This window comes from Aotus nancymaae, unplaced genomic scaffold (genome assembly GCF_030222135.1).
Source record: "Aotus nancymaae isolate 86718 unplaced genomic scaffold, 86718_ANA_hifiasm-v0.15.2.pri h1tg000016l, whole genome shotgun sequence".
NCBI lineage: Eukaryota > Metazoa > Chordata > Mammalia > Primates > Aotidae > Aotus > Aotus nancymaae.
In genome coordinates, this window is record NW_026988428.1 from 71,802,029 (window position 1) to 71,824,769 (window position 22,741).

Sequence of the window (22,741 nt, forward strand, 5' to 3'; positions counted from 1 at the left end):
GATGGAGGGTGTGAAATGCGATTTTCCAGGAATCTAAATCTGTGAGTCAGGGAGAAGAAGCGGAGGGCAAGAGCTAGTTGAAGGAATTTTTTTCTCCTCCTTCTTTCCTTATTAGGTGCCTCTTGAAGTGGATTTAACTAAAGCGAAGAGACAAGATTTTGAACCGTCTGTGGAAGAGGCAAGATACAACAGCTGCCGACTGAACATGGCCCTGGGACACCCACAACTACAGGAGGTGACCTCCCCTTCTAGACCAAGCCACGCTGTGATACAGGGGAACAAGGACTGCAGCTCCCGGTATGTGGCCTAAGTCCCCTCCTTTTCCTCTCTGGCCCCTTCCTCTGTCACTGGGGCTGCCTCCACTCCTCCTTCAGAGCCAGCCAGCTGTGTGCGTGCTCCCAGGAGCTGTGGCTGTTACTTAGGAGCTCCTCCTCATCCTGTTGCTCCCCTGATGCAGACGCCTGACCTCATCCGCTGTGGAAAGCGAGGCTTCGTACCAGCGGAAGCTCCGGCAAAAGCAGCTGCAGCAGCAGTTCCGGGAGCAGATGGAGAAGCAGCAAGTCCACGTCTCCACCCCGCCAGTTGAGAAGAGTGAGGGTGTGTGAGTGGATGGGAGCAGAGCCCTGGGAGGTGTCTGCAGGAGGAAGTCTAGCGACAGGGTCACCTGATTCTCTGCCAGTAACCCTGTGGCTGGCTCTAAACCAGGCCTTGCTGGGACTTCTCTCAAGCTACATGCAGGAGAGATGAGCCCAGGAAATTTAGATATTTAAATCTGCTATACATTTTCCCATTTCTAGAGACAATGATCTTTTTTTTTCCCTATGGAAGTAAGTGGGCCTTGATGTAATCTTCTAGAATTAGAAATTTCAGAGTAAATAACTTTTTTTTGCTGCAAATGCTTTGGCCATCTCTACATTAGAAAGCCTTGGCAGGGCACAGTGGCTCATGCCTGTAATCCCAGCCCTTTGGGAGGCCAAGGTGGGTGGATCACTTGATGTCAGGAGTTTGAGACCAGCCTGGCCATCATGGTGAAACCCTATTTCTACCCAGAATGCATAAAAATTAGCCAGTCATGGTGGCACACGCCTGTGGGACCCCCTACTTGGGAGGCTTAGGCAGGAGAATTGCTTGAATCCAGAAGGCAGAGGTTGCAGTGAGCTGAGATTGTGCTATTACACTCCAGCCTGGGCAACAGAGTGAGACCTCGTCTCAAAAAAAAAAAAAAAAAGCCTTGTATTTCTGAGATGTCTTTGAATATAAGGCCAAATTGAGACTGAGGATAACAGGAGCTTTTGGCAGATATTTATCAACTTTAGTTTATTTCAGAGTCCAGATTCAGTGGGAATAGTGATACAGACTCTTCTTTTCTTCTCTGTTTCTCTCCTCACCTCTTCCCCACTGCCCCGTCCAGGGGTAGGTAGTCCTTACTCAGAGAGTGGAAACAAAGAAAGGGCTTGTCCCAGATCCATTGAGCTTTTGCCCAGTTTTTCCCTACCAATTGTGAAGAAGATTCATAGAAGACTTGCTTCGTGGTTGGTTCATATGCCCCTCAGCACTGACAGGCTGAAAGTAATATAAAAACCAACACAGAACCACTTCCTGTTCTGTGGCTGTCCTTACTGATGAGTTATTCTAGATGTTTAGCTTCTTACACTGCAGAAACTCCCCTGTGAAGTGTGGAGGAAGCGGCCATCCAGGCCTTTCCTACCCTTTGGCAGACAACCAGAGCCATTGTTATTTTAGTCCATTTCACACATCCGATTTTGGCTTAAGATTTTGATTGTTGGTTTGCTTTCAGAGAGGGTCTTGCTCTGTCACCCAGGCTGGCGAGTAGTGGCACAATCAGAGCTCACTGCAGCTTCGACCTTCCTGGACTCAAGTGATCCTCCTGCCTCAGCCCCCTGAGTAGGTGGGACTACAAGTGCCTGCTACCACACCTGGCTAATATTTTACTTTTTGTAGAGATGGGGTCTCGAACTCCTGGGTTTAAGCAATCTTCCCACCTCGGCCTCCCAAAGTGCTGGGGTTTACAGGTATGAGCCACTGCGCCTGACCAGGTTTTACTTTAAGATTTTTTTGAGCAAGGGTTACGGCTGTAGCAAGCAAGCCAGACGCTGGACTAGATGGCCTCTAAGAGCCCTTCTACTTTTGCTGTGAAAGGAGAAAGAAACTCATTTCCCTACTTTGGTGAGAAGAATTCAAACCACAGACAGATCCGTAGGTAGGACTGGGACTCGGGAATCTGAAGTTCTTATACTGGCTGAAGCAGCGTAGCCTTACGCAGTGTTGCCCTTCTGAGAGTGTTCCCTCTAAGAAGAGGTCAGTGGGCTTACTCTCTTAAATCCCATGTAGGGTGTGATTATGACTTGTCCTTTGTTTCCTCTGTGAACCGTAGCAGCGCCTCCGGCCCCTCCTCTGACACACAGCACTCCTGTAACTGCGGTCTCAGAACCACTCCCGGAGAAAGACTTCCTTGCAGGAATGACTCAAGAATTAATCAGTAAATACCTTGAAATGCTTGTAAGCTACTGTGCTGTATGTTTTTAGTTAGCCACAGAATACCTTTTAGGCAGCATAAAAATCCTCATTTTCATCTGTTTTTGTTGGGGGCTGGGGGATTCTGGCGGATGGCATATGTCCAGTTCCTCTTTGATCCGAACTGAAGGGAAGCTTCTTCAGTGTCCTTTTAGGGGTAGGGGAGAGAAATTCCAAAAACTTTCAGAAAGAACTCGACATGGAATTTCTGATGGCCAGTTTTTCCAGTGCTTTGTGTGAGAATACTTCATTATTTGTTGATGATACACTTTTCCTTTTCTCTGTAGAGACTCTTGAAGACAACTCTTTAAAGTGGGCTGTGACTCCAGATGCAGGGGATGGTGTGGTCAAGCCCTTGTCTAGAGCAGACCCACCCCAGACCTCTGACACACTAGCCTTGAACAACCAGATGGTGACCCAGGACAGGACTCCACACAGCCTTTGCCACCAGAAACCACAAGCGAAATCTGGACCTTGGGACCTCCAGACTTACAGCACTGACCAACGTATAACAGGTAGCAGAGAGGTGTTTAGGAACAAAAATTAAAGGGGAACTTAGCTTTAATTCTGGGAATTTTTGAGGAAGGATGACATTTCATTTCGATAGAATAATTCCCAGGGAATAGCACTGCAGGTGGAAGATAACCGGGGGCCTGGTTTGAGAGCCAGAACTTTTCCTTTGGGCTCCTGAATTCAGGTGCAGCCCTTTTCAGCGCTTGATAGTAGCAGGAAGCAGAAGCGCCACTGCATGGACAGCTTGCCCTCCTAGCAGCAGGGCTGTCATGAGCACGATGCCACTTGGTCTAGGAAAATGATCTGCCTTCCTCCTAACAGAAATTCTTATTCTTGGGCTTAGTCTAAATTAGGATCATTAACTAATAAAATCCAGAATTCATTAGCTGTCAGTTTATTTTAACCATGGCAGTTACATTTAAGCCATTTTGTCTTCCACAGGAAACTGGGAATCTCATAGGAAGAGCCAGGACATGAAGAAAAGGAAGTATGATCCATCTTAACTGAGGCTCAGGCCACGTGATTGGACCTTGTCACAAAGGGACTTTGGAAAACTACTTGTCATGAAATCGTTCATCACTCCTGGAGAATGAACTTTACTGCTAAGGATTTATCTTGCTTCATTCTGAACCTTCTCAAGAGGATCTGACTGACAGCCTACTGCAGTTAGAGCTGAGCACTTTTAAAAAGCTTGTCCCCGGCCAGGTGCGGTGGCTCATGCCTGTAATCCCAGCACTTTGGGAGGCCGAGGCAGGTGGATCACCAGGTCAGGAGTTCAAGACCAGCCTGGCAAAGATGGTGAAACCCTGTCTCTACTAAAAATACAAAAAAATAGCTGGGTGTGGCAGTGGGCACCTGTAGTTCCAGCTACTCGGGAGGCTGAGGCAGAGAACTGCTTGAACCTGGGAGGTAGAGGTTGCAGTGAGCTGAGATTACACTGCTGCACTCCAGCCTGGGTGACAGAGTGAGACTCTGTCTCAGAAAAAAAGCTTGTCCTCCACTCTAGTAGGGAGAGGCTCTGGATGGGTGAAATATCTTTTCTTTGGTTTGTGAGGCTTCCCACTATTTATTACTAAACGATTGTTAATAAAGAAGATAGACATTTTAGGAATCACCAATGGCTGCTTGCCCTTAAGCAATATAGGCCAGACTTAGTACTAAAAGTACCTGCCTTAGCAATTGCCTACATTCAATTGTTTTGCATTACCTCTGCCTTCTTTCCTTTAAGGCCCCATGCCTTTAATGTCCACTTTAAGCACTGTGGATCATGACAGGAAAACAGTTGGAGTAGTGCTTTTTACTACTTTGTATCAATCTAGGCTACAATCTTCTTCATTTAATCTAAATAAACTAATTTATGGGTTTATGACATTACAATCCTGCATTCTTTCAAGACTGACATTTTTCCCTAAGAAGGAAATAATCATCTAAGGTCAAGGAAAAATGTTTTTTTTTTTGAGACGGGGTCTTGTTGTGTCACCCAGACTGGAGTGCTGTTGGTGCAAACAGCTCAACCTCCTGAGCTCAAGTGATCCTCCCACCTCCGCCTTACAAAATGCAGTTATTACTGGTGTGAGCCACTGTGTCCAGCCAGAAAAGGCATTTTGAGAGAGCAAACTGTATACTTTATAAGAAAACAGAAAATATACATACTGCTTATCCCTTATCTGAAATGCTTGAAACCAGAATTGTTTTTCATTTTTTGAATATTTGTATATACTTAATGAGACATTGTGGAGGGGACCCAAGCCTGAACGTGGAATTCACCTGTTTCATATATATCTCATACACATAATAATTTTGTGCACGCAGCAAAGTTTGTGTCTAAGATATACTGCAGCTGAAGGGGGCTGAGTCCTTTTTTCTCTGAGGGTTGCTGAATAAACTGTTTTGTGCCTGGTGCTTTGACTGTGGCTTGTCACACGAGGTCATGTGTGGAATTTTCTACTTCTGGCATCATGTCAGTGGTCAGAAATTTTCAGATCTCGGAGCACTGCAACTGTTTCTACTTCTGCATTTCAAATGTGAGATGTAACCCACCTTGATCATAAATTGGCTTTTCATAGTGTTTAGATGTTTTATAATTTTTTCCCCCAAATAATGAATTTGCAATTTTATTTTATTTTTGAGACGGTGTCTCTCTGCATCCCAGGCTGGAGTGCAGTGGTGCGATCTCGGCTCACTGCAACCTTCACCTCCAGGGTTCAAGCGATTCTCCTGCCTCAGGCTCCTGAGTAGCTGGGATTACAGGCGCCGTGACCATACCCGGCTATTTTTTTGTCTTTCTTTTTAGTAGACAGGGTTTCTCAATTGTGGCCAGGCTGGTCTAGAATGCCTGACCTCAAGTGATCTGCCTGCCTTGGCCTCCCAAAGTGCTGGGATTACAGGCATGAGCCACTGAGCCCAGCCAATTTAGTTTTTTTAAAGACGTATTTTGGACTGGGCTGTGCCTATCTTGAAGCAGTGACTTCTTTTTTTTTGGCTCACAGACACATTTGTGGGAAGCTGTGAACCGAGATAAGGAAGTCTGAAAGTACTAGCCAGCAGCCAACTGTTTTTCTATTCCTTTGGAAGATGAAGAGGTAGCAAAAGAGCCCCCAAGAATTAGGAATCCGGTTATAAATTGCACTTAAAATAGTGCTAATAATGAAAATGTGAAGGAATTTTCTGTAAATGAAACCCCACAGCTCAACAAAAGCAAGTTTGGTTTATTTGAATGGTTTCATTAAATAAGTCTACAAAGGTAACAAACTGAAGCACAAAGCGCAATCTTACAAGAAGCGCAACACCCAGAGTTAGTGCAAAATGTACAATTAACGGCTGCTGAGAAACCCCCGAAGTTTGAATTTTTATTTTTTTAAACAGTGTACATTGTTAAATAATGTAAGGAAAACACTTATAATTCAGAAAGTTTTTTTTAATGTGGAAAAAGATATTCAAAGTGTACTATTAACACAAAAATAATTTAAACAGTTCAGTAGCACTAGTTCATTCTTCTAGGCTTCAGTTATTTCATCCACAGGAAGATGAATTAACAGTAAATAAAACCAGTTCTTTTTGTGTACGAGTGAAAAAAATCTCAAAATTATTAAACTCAAATAACAAATGCTAACGTGCTGCATTAGGCTCCCCTGCTCCTCTGGTATAAAGTATTTTCACTCTTAGATGGTCCCTTTTTCAGCTACTCGGCTCCTTGTTGGTTCTATCCTTCTTACTCTTACTCTCTCCACAAGATATATAAGCAGAGAATAAATAAGTAAATATTTTTAAAGCAGGGCCTATTTGAAAACCCTGCCCTTTTCCTTTCTACCTTTTAAAAACCTTCAGCTCTTATTTGCATACTTAGGGCCGTAGACCAACTTACTAAGGGAAGCAGGGCCCGTAAGGAATGAACAGGGTACGGAGAGCCTCAGCTTCTTTCTGTGGTGGTGGTGATTCCCGGAATATGCCATTGACGTGGGTAAAAGATTAGAAATATGTCAGTTTCCCAACTAAGAGTCAAGAAGCACCCCAAAATTAAGTCTTAGCTTCTCTGTCCGTCTTCAGAGATAACAAAGATCCCAAACATAGCCAATTAGGACAGTATTTCCGGAAAGTTCTGAAAACAATAGAACTACCCATTACAAGTAGGCATAGCACTAAATAACACTGATTGGTTGCAGTTATTACTTAAGGGGAATATTTGACAATGTGAGCATATTAGTTGTATTTCTGGAAATAAAGGTGGCACAATAGATTATCCTGCAACCATTCGGACATCATAAAGGAAATGAGTAGGAATAAGTATCCTTTCTTACGATGATTATTAATTCAGATGTGGAAAGATTCACTTTCCACAAAATATAGTACCCCAAGCTGAGAACTGCATGGTACATGTGCAACAAGAGGAAAGCAATCCAGTTTTTCTTAGAGCAACTTTCTCCATCTGTGACTTTTCACTATCAGGTTTCCCAACTTGATAACTAGCCCCCACCCCCTTTTCTTTATGTTCAATTTCTTCTAGGTCACATCTGTTCAAGCCTAGCTCAAATAAAGGTTTATATGACAGTCATTGGCCAGGCATCACGTATCTTCAAAACAAGTTTGTTTCCTCATTCTTTAGTCTTTGTCTTTCACCCAGCACATACCATTCTTAGTCTTTTAAGCTGCCCAATTTTGTTGTAACACCCCCTCCTCACTCTTCCTGAAACAGAACTTTGTTTTTAACCACTAATGCCAACTTAACTTCCCACCTACTCATCTTACACCTGCTCTAGACAAAGTTGTTGAATGACTTAAAAAAATACTTTTTCTATTTCCCTTTGGCATATCCCCTGCTGGGGTCACATGGACCTAAGATTTCCTTCCACATGCTCTTTATTGATCTGGGGTCTGGTAAGTTGATGCTAATGGCAGAAGCAATGTAAGTCCAAGGCACTAAAATGTCCAGCAAGCAACACTGGGAAACAGAAGTATTCAAGTACAGTAATTTATACAATTTTACATTCACATTTATTTATCTAATACAATGGAAATACAAAGGAAAAAGTTAAAGTGTCTCAATAAGTAAAGGACAGAGCTAGCTTTTTTTGGAACTTTTTAAACGTTTCATATTTTACTCTTAAAACTACTGTTGTCCAACAACATTTTATATATCACAGTGTTTCCACATCAAAACTGATGGCAAAGTTACATGTCCGCAGGGAACTTATTTTTTTTTTTCCTAATTGCTGATGCTGCAGTCAAAGCTGCTAGTATCTTTTGCTTAAAGCACTAATGACCTATCATAAGAAAGGGTTGCACCCCAGTCCCCTGGTATTTTTCACTGGGTTCTAAAGAGCAAAGAAAAACAAAATCAAAAAGAGAAGGGGGAGGAAAAAGGGAGGAAGGCAGGGTAGGAGAGAGCCCAATAGGTTGTTTTTGTCTTGTAGTTGATTCTTGAGGGAGTAAAGGATTTGGGGCATGTACCAAAATCAAGAGCTCCACCCACTCAAAATTACAGATGGGGTTTGATTTTACATTGAGTTCTCTAGCTTCCTTATGAACAAGACTTTCCTAGCCCTCATCCTCACTACTTTGTACAGATAAACAGGAAAGCATGGTCTGAAGCTGCCCCTTTACAAGAAAGCTGCTCTTTCCTTCCTCTCCTACTCCAGTTAGTAGAGCAGGGGAGACTCTCCATTCTGAGGACTCAACGTGGAATTAAAAACATTCCCTTCTGGCAAGAAATAACCAGTTAAATGCAGCACTAGTAGTTAGTATATAGGCTACTCCCACCCCCCACCCCTCCCCCCAGCATTCCATCTCCTGCCCCCAGATCTATTCAGTTAATGTCTCTAGGTCTAAGTGGTCCGCAGGTTGGAACCTGGGGGGTTGCTGATGGATTTCTGCAAATTGCTGATGTTGAAATTCTGCAAGGAGGCAGTTCCCACAGGTTGGAACTGGCCGAGTGGCTGTGGTGCTGGACCACCTGTCCCACTCCACTGAGCGCCAAATGGGGTAGCTGGAAAGCCATACTGCTGTGGGGGGCACATAGATTTGGTGAAGTGACCTAGAGAGGTAGCTGATGCTGCAGAGATGGGGGCAGAGCCACCCAGGTTCGAGGTCATGGAGATGCAAAGTTGCCCAGGTGCAGAGAACTTCCTTGCCATTCCCGGGCCCTGAAAACAAAACAACTGCATGTCAAGTCTGGGGTGGGTTTAAGAGACATGGGTGTAAAATATGTGGTGCTAACATACACTTCTGGTCTAATCCTGTAAGATACAGCAAAAGAGTCTTCTATAGTATTTATTGGCTCTTTATATTTATCAAGTAAGGGTGAAAATAATCCTGATGAGAGGGGAGGGATGTCATGTGCATGTGTGTGTCTGTGTGTGTAGTTCAGGATGATGACAGAAAAAGGAAGAAGAAAAAAGTTGAGCTGACCAATAAGATTAGGAATTCAGGGAAGAAAAAATAAAAGGGTACCTGGGGGATTTCTGCCTTGTTTTTCTAAAATGTTAAAATTAATGAGCTACTAAAGAAGGTCCTGGTATAAGACATTAAGCAGCAGCCTAGTAGTTTACATCACCTGGATTCAGATGTGTGTTACGTAATTCTCTATGGCAAAAGATAGACTTACCTCATAATTCATGTGCCCTTTGCTTCCTCTCCTGCCTGACAGATTCATGGCATCTCGGGCCCAATTGTCTACCAACTTGTGCAGGTCATCTGTGAATGTGCCTTTCCTGTTGGACGTCATGGCAGGAGGCTGAGCTTGGGCGGCTTGGCTGTTCACTGTTCCCCCAACAGTATTTGTGCTGCTGGTCCCTATGACAAGCAACAGAATATAAGCATTAAAAGGAGCCTACGTTACAATTTCAGGAAAAGGGAAAACTTCACGGGGTGATGAACGGCAAGCCACAGAATGGGGAGAGGATGAACTGGGAAGCCATGCAAGAAGGGTTCCAAGGTTTTGTTTAGCCACTGGTTTTGGTATAATAGGGTGATGAAAACAGTTTCTCTTCAGTAGCTGCTGATAAGGCTGAACAACTCAGGATGACGGTAGGTACACAAGGCAGGGGCTTCTTTCACAAAGCACCTAAGAGTACTGGAACTGCTTGCCAGTATGCCATTCCCAGCATCATGTTGCTGATGGAAGTGTGATACGATTAGCAAGGCTTGTTGCTCTGAAATTTTGCAGAATGCAGGACGAAAGAGGATTTCTTGTGCCTTGGGCAAGGTTAAAGTAGGAGTAGGAATAGATGCTTGGCTAAGGAGAAGGGGTTTCCAAGCTATGTGGACACTGCCACCGGTTTTTTTTTTTTTTAAGACTTACTCTCTTGCCCAGGCTGGAGCACAATGGTGCAATCTCAGCTAACTGCAACCTCCACCTCCTGGGTTCAAGCAATTCTCCTGCCTCAGCCTCCAGAGTAGCTGGGATTACAGGCGCGCACAACCAAGCCCAGCTAATTTTTGTTATTTTAGTAGAGACGGGGTTTCGCCATGTTGGCCAGGCTGGTCTTGAACTCCTGACCTCGGGTGATCTGCCTGCTTTGGCCTCCCAAAGTGCTGGGATTACAGGCGTGAGCCACCACGCCTGGCTTTTTCTTTTCTTTTTTTTTTTTTTAGGAAGAGTCTCTTCTCTGTCACCCAGGCTGGATACAGTGGCACAATCACGGCTCACTGCAGCCTCAAACTCCTGCCTCAGCCTCCCAAGTAGCTTGGGACTAGAGGTGTGCACCACCACACCCAGTTACCCAGTTAATTTTTTAATATATATATAGACGTAATCTCCATATGTTGCTCAGTAATGAACTGCTGGGCTCAGGCAATCCTGCCATCTCAGCTTCGCAAAGTGCTGGGATTACAGGCGTGAGCCACCATGCTCAGTCTAGCCATTCTTTAAATAGAGAGAGGTAATAAGAGAAGTAGCATGCTGTGTTCAGAAAACTTTTTCACCCATAAACATGAACGTGCAAACATAAACTTGAGAGGGGTTAACCTCTCCTAATTTCCTATGAGTAAAGGAACAAGATTACTCATGAGGAAAGGACTGTATGGTGTGCCTGAATCTTTCAACTCCAGGAAGACATGGTTTTCCCGAAGATGACCTCAGTTTCAGTTGGCTCAAGGATTCCCACCGCTTCTCCCCATCTTCCCAGAACAGCAAGCACTCCCATGTAGAAGCGACAGTAAAATGCAGCTGAGGCAGGGTGCAAAGAGGCGGCGGAAGCTTTGCGGTTACGATGGAGGAACTCTATTTCTATGGTTTGATGAGAAAGGAAGAAAGAGTCTATGTCCTGCCTGATTTCGGCTCTGCTGGAGGGCACACTGAAGATTATTCGAAGAGGCACGTTTTGGGGAAGAGGGAAAGAAGAGTCATGGTCTTGTCTGTTTTCCTCACCCCCCCACTGTCTTACCAGATCTCACATGTTAAATAAAAGCTGCTAAAGTAAGTTGTGAGTCACTAGTCTTTAAGATATCTAAGTAAAGCTGGTGGTAAATAAGTGCATGCGTTTTCCTGCTTTCAGTCAAAGCAGCATCAGACACAGCAGCACACCTAATGCAACCCTGCCACTTAAAAGCCTGTTATTGACCATCACTGGTCTCAAGTCAAGCTTATATCCTACCACCAGGGGAACGGCACACACAAGCATGTCTGTGCTGGAGTACCAGCTAATTCTGAGGTGAAGCTGCAGAGTGAGGAAGGTCACATGCTTCTTACCACTATGGCAAGACATGGAACTATTGCAGTGTGAGTGTCAGCTCACTTCTTGGTGCCTGCTGGAGCCAGAAGGGGATGGCTATTGCACATACAGTGTAAAAGGAAGAGTAAGTTCCCCTACAGTACAGGAAACCCAAGTGGAAAAGTATTAAAGCACAGGAAACAGCTTTCCATGAACAGCAAATGTGAGAGGGTGGTGAAGTGGGAAGCACAGGCAATGAGGATGCGCAGTCATGACAGTGAGTGCCTCAATCTTGAAAGCGAGCATATCACATGCATGGGGACTGTCATCCTGTCTAAATGATTATTGCTTGGCGAGCTTGATGTAAGAGTCAATCAAAACAAAAACCAGAAATAATCATAGGGGAGCAGGGCTGTCAAAAGCTAAAAATACACGAAGCTCAGGGGACATGACCATTGCTTATACACAAAGAGCTCATGCTGGGAGACACACCTCTCTAGTTTGATGCTAGTCTGTTGCCCCGATGCTGCGAGGCCCCTTTAGAACCAAATTTCACTTTTCATTTTAACCTACATAACCTAATACAGGATTTTCTTCCCATGAGGAAAGAGAAACCACGAGGAAGAGTCAACCATACAGTTAAACCTTTACATTCTGGATTCTGTATACAGGCTTCCCACTAAAGAATGAAACAAACTTATCTTTTTCTGACCAGAAATTAACTCCTAAGAAAAGGAGACTTAACTATAAAAGCTATAGAGAATATGCTAACTTCTAAACCTTTTTTAGTTCTTCTGGAAAGCCCTAATAAATAGTATAGACTTACCCTCAAGATTCATTTTTAAATTTCCTCCTGCCATTATAATACATTTTCCCTACTCCCACCCCACTAGATCCTAGTAACAATAACCTATTACGAACCATAACTTACAGCCCAGCATCCCAAGTACAGAATTTCCCTGTTGACCCTACCTAGAACATTGTAAATGGTCTGCTGGGTTGCCGAACTATCTGTACTTTAATGAGAAGCCATAGTCTAAGAAGACAAACTCTACAAAGTGGTGTTTCTCTCCTCACTGATCTAGCTGACATCTCCCACTTCAATATGAACAAAGGGAGGGCATGGTTCCTGATGGGGTAATAACACTGCCCGGCAGATACTTGCTGACTAAAGGATCTCTCTCCCATAGGAACTAGGCATCCCTGATCTCCCTATACACATCCATGGCCATTACCAATCCATGTCTGTCACAAGCTAGGCTGACATGGGGTTATCAATGAGGGCATTAACTGTGAGATAATTTCTTAATCTAGCCAGTAGTTAGCAGTTAAGCATGTTAAATATTTATTAGAATAAGGTACAGAGATAGATGGAAGTTAGGAATCAGGGAGCTATGAGACTGCAGAGTTCAAAGAACTCATGGTTAACAGGCTTTGCAATCAAGGACCAAAAATAACAGAAAGAAAAGATAATTACTACAGAGCTGGTTGCAAGGACAGACTTTTTTCACCATCTTCCCTGAAGCACAAAGAGAGAAGCAATGTGTTAAATATAAACATCAGTGTAAAATATTTAGACTCTCCAAACAGCACACAAAGGCCCAGCAAGAGAAAGCAGGAGGGGAGACAGATAGGTAGGACTTGGTAGCCCTTGCATAGACACAGTTCTAAAGAATGTATCTAACTGGCTCTTAGCCTTAACATGATTATCTGATGTTACCTGGCTGACAGATGTTGAGTTTCTACACCCAATCTTTGTATCTAAATGAGTAATGCCCTGCATGGAGGTTCCAGAATCGGAGAGGAACTCCAGTCTCTCAGGTCTCACTGCTTGAATTTCAAATACCCAAGCAGCACTTCCACTGATCCTGTCCCACTTCCTGTTTCTCCAGCTGGGCTGTTAAAAAGCACTCAATTAAATGCATTAGCAATCCCACCACAGTAGGCTGATAGTATCATTGTTACAGTTTTAAGTTCATTTAAGTTGGCTATTATATTTCCACATCCTAGACCATACTAACCCCTTCCCTTCCAGAATAATTTTTAAAAGTATGTGGAAAACAAGCAATCTCTGAACATAAATATAGCAGTAAGCCAAGCCGTGCTTCCAAATCATATCTATTTTGAGAGCATAGAATAATACATCCCAAGCCAGTAAGATCCCCACTCTTTCCAGTACCTGTTTCCTTTCCATATTTCAAGTCTGTCTCTTGGGATTTGTTCACCAGGCTTACATGATGTATCCTGATGTGACTTCAACAGATGTAGGGCTTCTCATTTTATACCCAAAGGGAAGTGACAAGATTCAATATTTCTGACCACTTTCATTTGAACAACAGGGGTAATACCACCTACCTTTAAAAGTGGGATGAGAATTTATGGAATTTAATTAAAGTGGTATTTGTCACATTGTATTTCATAAACAGAAGCTTTGGTTCTCTTTCTTCCCTCTCAGACATTTCAGGCAGTAGACCATAGGCCTGACATGTCACATTCTACTTCAAAAACACCCAGCTCCTACTATTAATGTCCTTGCAACTTTCTAGGTGGACATGCAAATTAAATGCTTATTCAAGTGTCAAAGTACTGATACGCACAGTCCAGGAAGGTCTGATTAGAAAAATTATTGATCTGAGTCCTCAAAAAACCCCCACAAATGCCTGGAAAACTATCGAATTGGGTAATGCCTTCCACCCTCTTCTTGGTTAAATAGCCTGGGACTAGTGAATGTGGAGTAGGTCAGTAAAAGACTGTCTCTCAAGTAGAGCCAATCTATTACTAATGCAGGTAAAAAGAATAGGGGTGCTAGAAGGATTATAAATGTGTGAGGGAAATGGAAGGTAAATGTGTTATACTTCCCTTTAAATTTGGTCACTACAGAGCACAAAGGGAGATGTAAATTCTTCCCACCATGAAGAGGCCCAAGGACCTCTGACCCGTACTCAGAAACAGTGATGGCCTGAGCACATGCATTTAAAAAGCACTTCAATAACCACGTCAGAAGTTTGAGGCCTTAATAGAGAAGATCTTTATCCAAATCATAACAAAGGTTTTTCTACTTTATGTTTTTGTTTGTGTTTTAAGCTTTTCTTCAACAAACAGTTATTGACTACCTATTATGTGCCAGGCAGGCACTATCAGAGAGAAATCACAAGTGCTTTCTAAGTGCTACCTGTCTCTCTGTACTTGTACAACGGCCATAGGACAATGGCATCATCTTCATTTAACATATGGGGAGGACAAGGTGACTTGCTATTGTGCCTTATTTTTAAGTAAAAAGCTGGGAAATTCCAGAAATCATGTTAAAAGAATAATTTTTACTTGCAGGTGCTGGGCTTTGGTCTTTATTAGACTAAGTGCGTTATGGAATAATTGAACTAAAACCCCTTTTGAACTACTGATTTTATGGGGTTGGAGGAGAGTAGTGGTGGAATGATCCAATGAAGAGATTCTAGCGTCTTTTCAACTGGTAGATCTTAGGCTTAATTGAGAAGAAAAAGAGATTTCAATCTACTCTTTCAAAGAATAGGAAAAAAAAAGGTACATAACTTTTACCTGCTGCCAGGATCTAAAGGCATCATTGGTCAAAATGCTTTCTGTCATTTCTTTTCTTTTTTTTTTTTTGAGATAGAGTCTTGCTGTCATTCAGGCTGGGATGCAGTGGTGCAATCATGGCTCACTGCAGTCTCAACCTCCTGGTCTTAAGGTAGTAATCCTCCTGCCTCAGCCTCCCAGGTAGCTGAGACTACAGGTGCACACCACCATGCCAGGCTAACTTTTTGTTTTTTTTTTTTTTGGTAGAGATAGGATATCACCATGTTGCTCAGGTTGGTCTCAAGCTCCTGGCCTCAAGCAATCTTCCTGTCTGAGCCTCCCAAAGTGCTGGGATTACAGGTGTAAGCCACCATGTCTGGCTGATTTCTGTCATTTCTAATGATAGGGCAGAGAGAGAGCACTGACTACAACTGTGGAGTCCAGTCTTCATTATTCTAGACGACCCAGCAATCTATTGCCTAGACACCATATCTACTCTCTGTCACAGATCTATGAAGAAGCACTTCTATCAGAAAGTTATATTGAAATTTGTAGAAACTTGTTGACTTTTTAAATCGTAATTAATATGGGGGCCCAAACTTCTGAGGGTAATAGTAATTTAGCAAGCCACTGAGTAGATGATATACAAAAAGAGACAAATGAAAATGGATTGCGTGAAACATCAGATCCAAGCAGCAGAAAAACAAGGACAAGGAAGGAGTAAAGGTGTTACACACAAAGAGCCAAGCAGGGCGTACTCAGAAATCGGGTCCTTCTGCCACCAGGTTTGAATGTCACCTGTTCAGATGCACAGTTAAACTTCGCACAGCCTGTGAGAGGGGAAAAACAGGGAAGAACAGAGAGGAGAAGAGACAGAACACAACTACAAGATGTTAGAAACTCGAAGCTGGAGTGGTGAAATGCACTAAGATGGCACATAGAAGAACAAGCTTCTGGGAGAAGGTCAGATATGTAAGAGATGAAATATTAGGTCTTAATTCTATCCATCTGCAAAATGCGGAAGCTTCTCTTAGTTGGAATAAAGCTAGCTAGTTTGCCCTACTTACCAATCAAGTGCAATCATCTTGTGAAGAGACTATCTAATCTCTAATTTCTATGAAACTGTGGCAAAGGCATATAAGCCAGTACCTATATATTTTTCATTTTTCTTGCCCAGATGCCCAAGTCTTGATTCTTGTTCTAATACTACTAGAAGCTCTTTCCTCTGCAGGAATGTTTTCAGCAATCATTAATAAACAGAACTATATTTGGAAAGTAGATTATGGATAAAATATTGAATTGTAAGGCTATTCATTTTAGTATACCACTCCTATACTTAAAAGTAATGAAATTCTACAATGGCTAATAAAATACATTAGCTTTCAGAAACTGCTAAAAAGCCTTAGAATTTCATCCAGGAAATCTCAGCCGAGTAGCAAAGCATAAGTTCTAAATCCCAAATGAGTGATTCATATAGGTCACAGATGTAACTTTTCACTGTAATTTCTTGAAAAAAAGTAATTTCACCTAACGGGAGCAGCAATGAGCCCACTGATTCTCATTATTATTCCACGTCCCTTTTCACCCAAAGATTCTTAAGTGTACAACACACAGGCTATGTATGTTCTGGTCAGCTTGCCTCCAACCCGCCTTAACAGGCTTTTGTCTCAGTTATGGCAACATCTCCATTTTATCGTTTTTGGACGATGATGGTTGCTTTATTACCTTGACCTGGAGCAGAAAGGCTTGGTACTGAAATGGCACCATCACTGGTGAAGGCTGAATAGAGGTTGTCACTGGAGGGAGATGGCTTAAGGGGCTGTAACAGCTGATTCTGCCCGGAGTCTGGGATATTGCCAGGAGGGTGGAGGGTGTGCTGGGGGTGCAAGACTGAAGCTGCACTCTGACCAGACAGGTTACCTGCCAAAAGATAAAGTGGCATGAGGAAACATGTCCGGCTTTCTCCACATATTCATTAGGCACTGTTCTTAGACATTTGGTTTGTTTCACCAAGTGGTAAATGATGGATCAAAAGCTATAAACTGATGAAAGAACAAAGTCCTCACTAATGGGAGAAGTGAGGAATGACACTAAGAATCAATAGGTAGGCTAGGCGCTCACACCTGTAATCTGGTACTTTGGGAGGCTGAGGCAGGCAGGTCACCTGAGGTCTGGAGTTCAAGACCAGCCTGGCCAACATGGTGAAACCCTGTCTCTACCAAAAATATAAAAATTAGCCAGGCATGGTGGAGGGCACCTGTAATTCCAGCTACTCAGGAGGCTGAGGCAGGAGAATTGCTTGAACCTGGAGGCGGATGTTGTAGTGAGCCGAGATCATGACATTGCACTCCAGCCTGGGCAAGAGGTACGAAACTCAGTCTCACAAAACAAACAAACAAACAAAAAAACAATCGATAGGTAATACAGAGCTATATATATACTATTCCAGAAGCTCTTTAGCTTTAGAAAATCTAGAGGGGACACACATCTGAGCAGAGTAAAAAGACCAGAGTATGAGGTGGATACTCAGATTCCAATTTGCAATTCCACGATTGCTTTTTTTTTTTTTTTTACCCTATTAGAAAACGTGTCGAATCATGTTTGTTAGGCAGTCTCCACTTAGACTTTCTTATAAACATGCATCAGAGATCAGATACAAAAGAGGTGCCAAAAAATGATGTAGGTGACTACAAAGCAACGGATATTTAAAATTATTTTTGGTTTGGCTGATTTCTCTCTTACAATTACATCTCTACTAATGGGCTGCATGAATTGGTCCTAATGTGCTAGATTTGGATATCTATGAAATCTTCCAGAGAATGGAACTGCTAAGAAGTTTGCAACTGCTTTCTAACATATTTTAACCTTCTTTTTCTTTTCAATTAATTGGGTTAACACTACCATGATCTCGCCTAAAGATTAGGAATTCTCTGTCTATCCCAATTAAAATATAGTCCAAAGTTAGCGGGGTGTGGTGATATGCACCTGTAGTCCCAGCTACTCAGGAGGCTAAGGTGGGAGGACCACCTGAGCCCAGGAGTTTGAGGCCGTTGTGTTGTGTTTTATGATCACACCACTGCACTCCAGCCAGGGCAAGAGAGTGAGACCTTCTCTCTTAAAAAAAAAAAATACACACACACACACACTCCATTACAAGAGAGTATAACTTATTTCTCTGATTTTAATGACTAGCAAGTTCTCTAACCTAATATAAATTGAAATAAAAACCTTAATCAAGAAGTTACCACTTAGACATACACACAAATATCCATTTGACAATTACATTCATCTCAGTTGCAATTATAATTAACTCATCCACTAAAAGAAACTACCCAAACTTTATTAAACAGAGAATAATGTATTTTCTTCCAAATGCCCAAGAGTCTGGTTAAATGTGAGTTATATGAATTAACAGGCAAAGCTAAATGTCTGTCCTTAAGAATAACTATAAATAAAGACTACCAGTAGATAGCAATATGGATTACAATGGAATAAGCCACTGTACTCACTAAGTCTACTTCTACACATTCAAAAAGAGGTACAATAAATATAAGTACAGAAGTCAAGGAAGCAAAAGTATCAGGAGAGCCAAATTCTTTTGAAATTTAACAAAAATAACAAATGTTCAGCAGGTTACATACAGTTGAGACAGAAACAAAAGACAGGAGAGCTGTGGCTGACCTAGTCCAGTGCTTTTTACCTGAAAGCTGGGGGCTTTTATTCCCCAAGGAACTGCTTCGACTAGACTTGCTGCCTTTGCTTTTAGTGGGTCGTCGTCTTCTCCCTGAAAGGGGAGCCGCTGGGGGAATAATAACAGCAGGTGGCACCTTGCCCAGTTTGGTATACAAAGATTCAATTTCATGCTTTTGGCGACTCTGCAGGTCCTGAATCTCTTTAAGATGTCTAAGAAAGATAACCAAACATAATTTAAAATACCATAATCATCTTCATTCAAACAAGAATTAACAGCATATTCCTAAATCTGCTTTCAAGTATGTACTAGTTACTAATGAACCTTTTCCCGAAATGTACTACCATGTGGTTCTAGCTTGTCAACTCACCTTGCTGGCCTTCATTACCCAAGCCATATTCCAGTAAGCTCCTAGCCAACAACAAATGGTTGATAATGTTTTAGGGGAAAAATATTTCCTGACTTTTGAGGCCATGCACACAATAGCTGAATTTGCTACTCTGATTCAATTTGCCAAACAAAATCTGCCAACATAATCGTATATTCCAGTGCCATTACCAGATTCATTTGGTGGACTAATAAAGAGCAGTTAATAGTGATAAAATCTACTATTAGTAAAAATAATAATAATAATGATAACAGTAACAATACAAAGGTGCCAAAGAAGTTCTAGAACTAGAAATGCTGTGGGTCTTTATGAGTACAAGAGAAGCTGCTTGTGCTTGTGAGTCAGTAGTTGGGAATCCTGTGTGTGTGTGTGTGTGTGTGTGGTGGGGTGGGAAGGGGTCAGGGGTAGGGTGGGGATTCTGTGGCACTCTCTTTAAAAGAAAAGAGACATTAGCATGTTGTGGCAAAAATAATACTAATCTTGGTTCTAGGATCTAGGTTTTAAAACCTTATCCGACATTCTTTCACAAGAGAAAATATACTTACTTTTCCCGTAGTCGTCGCAGCTCTAACTTTAAGTCTTCATCTTCGATATCTGACTCATTGTCACTACTCATGTAAGAAGAGTTAAACGAATTACTAAGGCTTTGACTTAGATTCTGGATAGGAAGGCTCTTTGAGCTCAGTTGATGAGGGGAGTGTGGACTACCAGAACCATCATCCACATCCCTACTTAAAAAGGCAGCCTCCAGGTCAGAAGATGGCCCATTTAGATGTGAAGGCTCTGATAGTTCAGGCTTTTCTTTCTTTGGTATCACAGCAGGAAGAACAGCTTGTTCTGAATCCATAAAAGGAGGAGATGCCACTGGTCCTTCTTTCTTTGCATCAGCAATCTTGTCCTCAGTTTTTGATACAGAGAAACGACCCACTTTGTTTGCTGTCGTTGTCACCTGAAAACGTCCAACCTTGGTAGGCTGCCCAGTGTCTGACTTTGCCTCTGAGGCAGGACTTTTGTGGGCACTATCTGGCACATCTGAAGAGATACCAGGGATGGTTATCCCATTTGGCTCTGGCTTCACCAAGGTACTCTCTGGACTACTACTTGACAGCACCGAGGACTCTGAAGTGCTGGATTCAAAATGAACAGACTTTGCATCTTCTGACTTATTTTTACCCTCTTTCTGGGCATCATCTGCTGCAACTGAAACCTGATTAAAAAAAGAACAAAGTAAGATTAAAAACTGAAGTTCTCAGTATCTGATTTCTATCACAGACAATTTTAAAAAAGAAAAAAATAATCACTTTATTTTCCTCTCAACAAGTAGGCTAATTATCTCTTTATATAGTGCTTCCATCTTTGACTCTGAAGAAAAATTGAATACCATAATAGAGAACACATCTGTACTTAGATATAGAGTCTGTGTGGCTGGCTAAGCTTACAAAGTAAATAATTTAATTTCATATTTCATGTCATACACAGAATTCAGATTCATGCCTTAGTTGACATATAAATAACCAAAGTTCAGGGGCGGGTGTAGTGGCTCACACCTGTAATCCCAGCACTTTGGGAGGCTGAAGTGGGCAATCACTTGAGGTCAGGAGTTCGAGACCAGTCTGGCCAACAGGGTGAAACCCTGTCTCTACTAAAAATACAAAAACTAGCCAGGCATGGTAGTGCATGCGTGTAATCCCAGCTACTTGGCAGGCTAAGGCAAGAGAATCAATTGATGTCAGGAGGTGGAGGCTGCCATGAGCCAAGATTGTGCCACCGCACTCCAGCCTGGGCAACATAGTGAGACTCTGTCTCAAAAAACTAAATAAATAAAATAAATTAACAAGATGTTGTAGAATTTTTAGGGTTGCCTGTGAATAAGAAAAACTACAACAGTTAAATCCAATAAATGTTAAATGCCAGCTAAGCCTCAAGAATCAACACAACTAACTGGTAACTAAAAAAGAGGATCCAGATCATTGTTCTGGTTTGTCCATGTATTTACAAATACAAACTCAGCCCACTGATAAACTTTCAGGACTTGTTTACAAATGAGAAAATTATCACCTACTCTCCCCAGCCAGAAAATGCTCACATGATGGACCAGCTGGTAAAATAAAGTGATATGGTATCATGTGTTTTCATTAAAGAATTAATCCTGGCCGGGCGCGGTGGCTCACGCCTGTAATCCCAGCACTTTGGGAAGCCAAGGCGGGCAGATCACGAGGTCAAGAGATTGAGACCATCCAGGCCAACATGGTGAAACTCTGTCTCTACTAAAAAATACAAAAAATAAGCTGGGCGTGGTGGTGCGCGCCTGTAGTTCCAGCTACTTGGGAGGCTGAGGCAGGAGAATTGCTTGAACCCGGGAGGTGGAGGTTGCAGTGAGCCCAGATCGCGCCACTGCACTCCAGCCTGGCACCTGGTGACAGAGTGAGACTCTGTCTCAAAAAAAAAAAAAAAAGAATTAATCCTATGACAAATATTCTAAATGTGGAAAATATTTTTATATACAAAGATGTTACTTAAGTTAGAAAAATTAGAAATGACAATGGAGATTGGTTAGGTAAACCAACTGCTGGATGGGAAAAATAGCTATAACATTCAGTACAGGAGAAGTGAAAGTCTATTTTAGATACACATTTGTACAGAAAACATGGAGTGAAAGGAAATACACCCCAAAAAGTAATCTTGGGAGATGGGCAGGTAGATAGTATGACTATCTACCATGTCTTTACTGTTGTAAGTATTCTATATTTTCTTTAATTAGTATTTATTACTTTTATTAGGAAAATGCTAAAAAGAGCTATAAAGTACTATGTAACAGAGATTGCTAGACTGGTAATTATGTCCCAAATAGGTAGGCAGTAATTTTATTATAAAAACAACTCCTCCAAAGGAAGGAATCAAGGCAATGCAAAGTGACTGTCTTACCTGAAACCGTCCCATCTTAAAAACACCAGCTCCTGAACTAGTTGCTAGGACAGGGCCTTCTGTGACTCGAGAAACTGAAAGAAATACATGAATGAGGAAAATATAAGTGTCTCTTTCCAGTTAACTTCTTTTCCCTTCTATTAGAAAAACAGCAAAATCAAACTACACATGAGGAAAGCTGTTGGCTGCAAATATAACTTCCCTATCTCCTCTCTCCATGAGGCTTTGTCCAACAGGGGAAAATAGTTATTGTTTGCTCTACTACTAGATACTAACTACAACATTAATACATACTATAAAAACAAAGGTTAACAGGGACTAAAAACTCAATTACTTTCTTTAATTCAGAGATATAAGTAAGTGAAATGAAGGATGAGATTTTACTGAGGACATTAAAGACCTATGTTTATTTTATTTTACTGAGATGGAGTTTTGCTCTGTTTCCCAGGCTGGAGTATAGTGGTGCATTCTCAGCTCACTGCAACCTCTACCTACCAGGTTCAAGTGATCCTCCTGCCTCAGTCTCCAGAGTAGCTGAGATTATAGGCATATGCCATCACATGTGGCTAATTTTTGAATTTTTAGTAGAGACAGGGTTTCACCATGTTGCCCAGGCTGGTCTCAAAGTTCTGACCTCAGGTGGTATGCTTGCCTCAGCCTCCAACAGTGCTGGGATTACAGGTGTGAACCACCATGCCCAGCTAAGACCCATTTTTAAATGAAAACCAGCTAATTTTATTTTCTCAGTGTAACACTTAGGTAAATTCTAGAATAGGACAGTACAGTTCTCAGAATTATTGATAAGTAGTTTGGGACAATTTTAAAACTTTTCCAGGGAACAACACTTTGAGTTTCTTTCTATAGATATATTTATTTTATGCAGCTAGTATGATATTGACTGATTTTGATGTTTTCATGTAATTCTCTATCTTTGAGATCGTTCCATATCAATACCTTATTCTTTTTAATGACTGCATAGTGTCATACCCTATGCATAGAACATACATA

General features: G+C 42.0%; 2 protein-coding genes across 26 annotated transcripts in view; one reads left to right on the top strand and one right to left on the bottom strand.

Annotated features, from left to right (window-relative positions):
• The window catches only part of RAD52 (RAD52 homolog, DNA repair protein), a 46,611-nt gene extending 38,533 nt beyond the window's left edge, over nt 1-8,078 (top strand). For 7 of the 8 annotated variants that reach the window (XM_012434952.3, XM_012434954.3, XM_012434953.3 and 4 more), the window contains 5 exons: nt 116-297; nt 458-597; nt 2,396-2,500; nt 2,823-3,050; nt 3,490-8,078. In XM_012434952.3, coding sequence (XP_012290375.1) covers nt 116-297; nt 458-597; nt 2,396-2,500; nt 2,823-3,050; nt 3,490-3,551 — 717 coding nt within the window. In that variant the 3' untranslated portion in view covers nt 3,552-8,078. Of the gene's footprint in view, nt 1-115; nt 298-457; nt 598-2,395; nt 2,521-2,822; nt 3,051-3,489 lie in introns of those variants that run through there. The other variant, XM_064377610.1, reaches the window with a different exon arrangement.
• WNK1 (WNK lysine deficient protein kinase 1) overlaps nt 5,737-22,741 on the bottom strand; it is a 145,070-nt gene continuing 128,065 nt past the window's right edge. For 6 of the 18 annotated variants that reach the window (XM_012434939.2, XM_012434942.2, XM_012434949.2 and 3 more), the window contains 6 exons: nt 21,734-21,807; nt 19,354-20,015; nt 18,430-18,632; nt 16,455-16,649; nt 9,149-9,336; nt 5,737-8,687 (listed from right to left, as the gene is read on the bottom strand). In XM_012434939.2, coding sequence (XP_012290362.1) covers nt 8,370-8,687; nt 9,149-9,336; nt 16,455-16,649; nt 18,430-18,632; nt 19,354-20,015; nt 21,734-21,807 — 1,640 coding nt within the window. In that variant the 3' untranslated portion in view covers nt 5,737-8,369. Of the gene's footprint in view, nt 8,688-9,148; nt 9,337-10,812; nt 10,840-12,672; nt 12,715-15,466; nt 15,560-16,454; nt 16,650-18,429; nt 18,633-19,353; nt 20,016-21,733; nt 21,808-22,741 lie in introns of all 18 variants that reach the window. The other 12 variants (XM_012434929.2, XM_012434935.2, XM_012434930.2 and 9 more) reach the window with 8 other exon arrangements.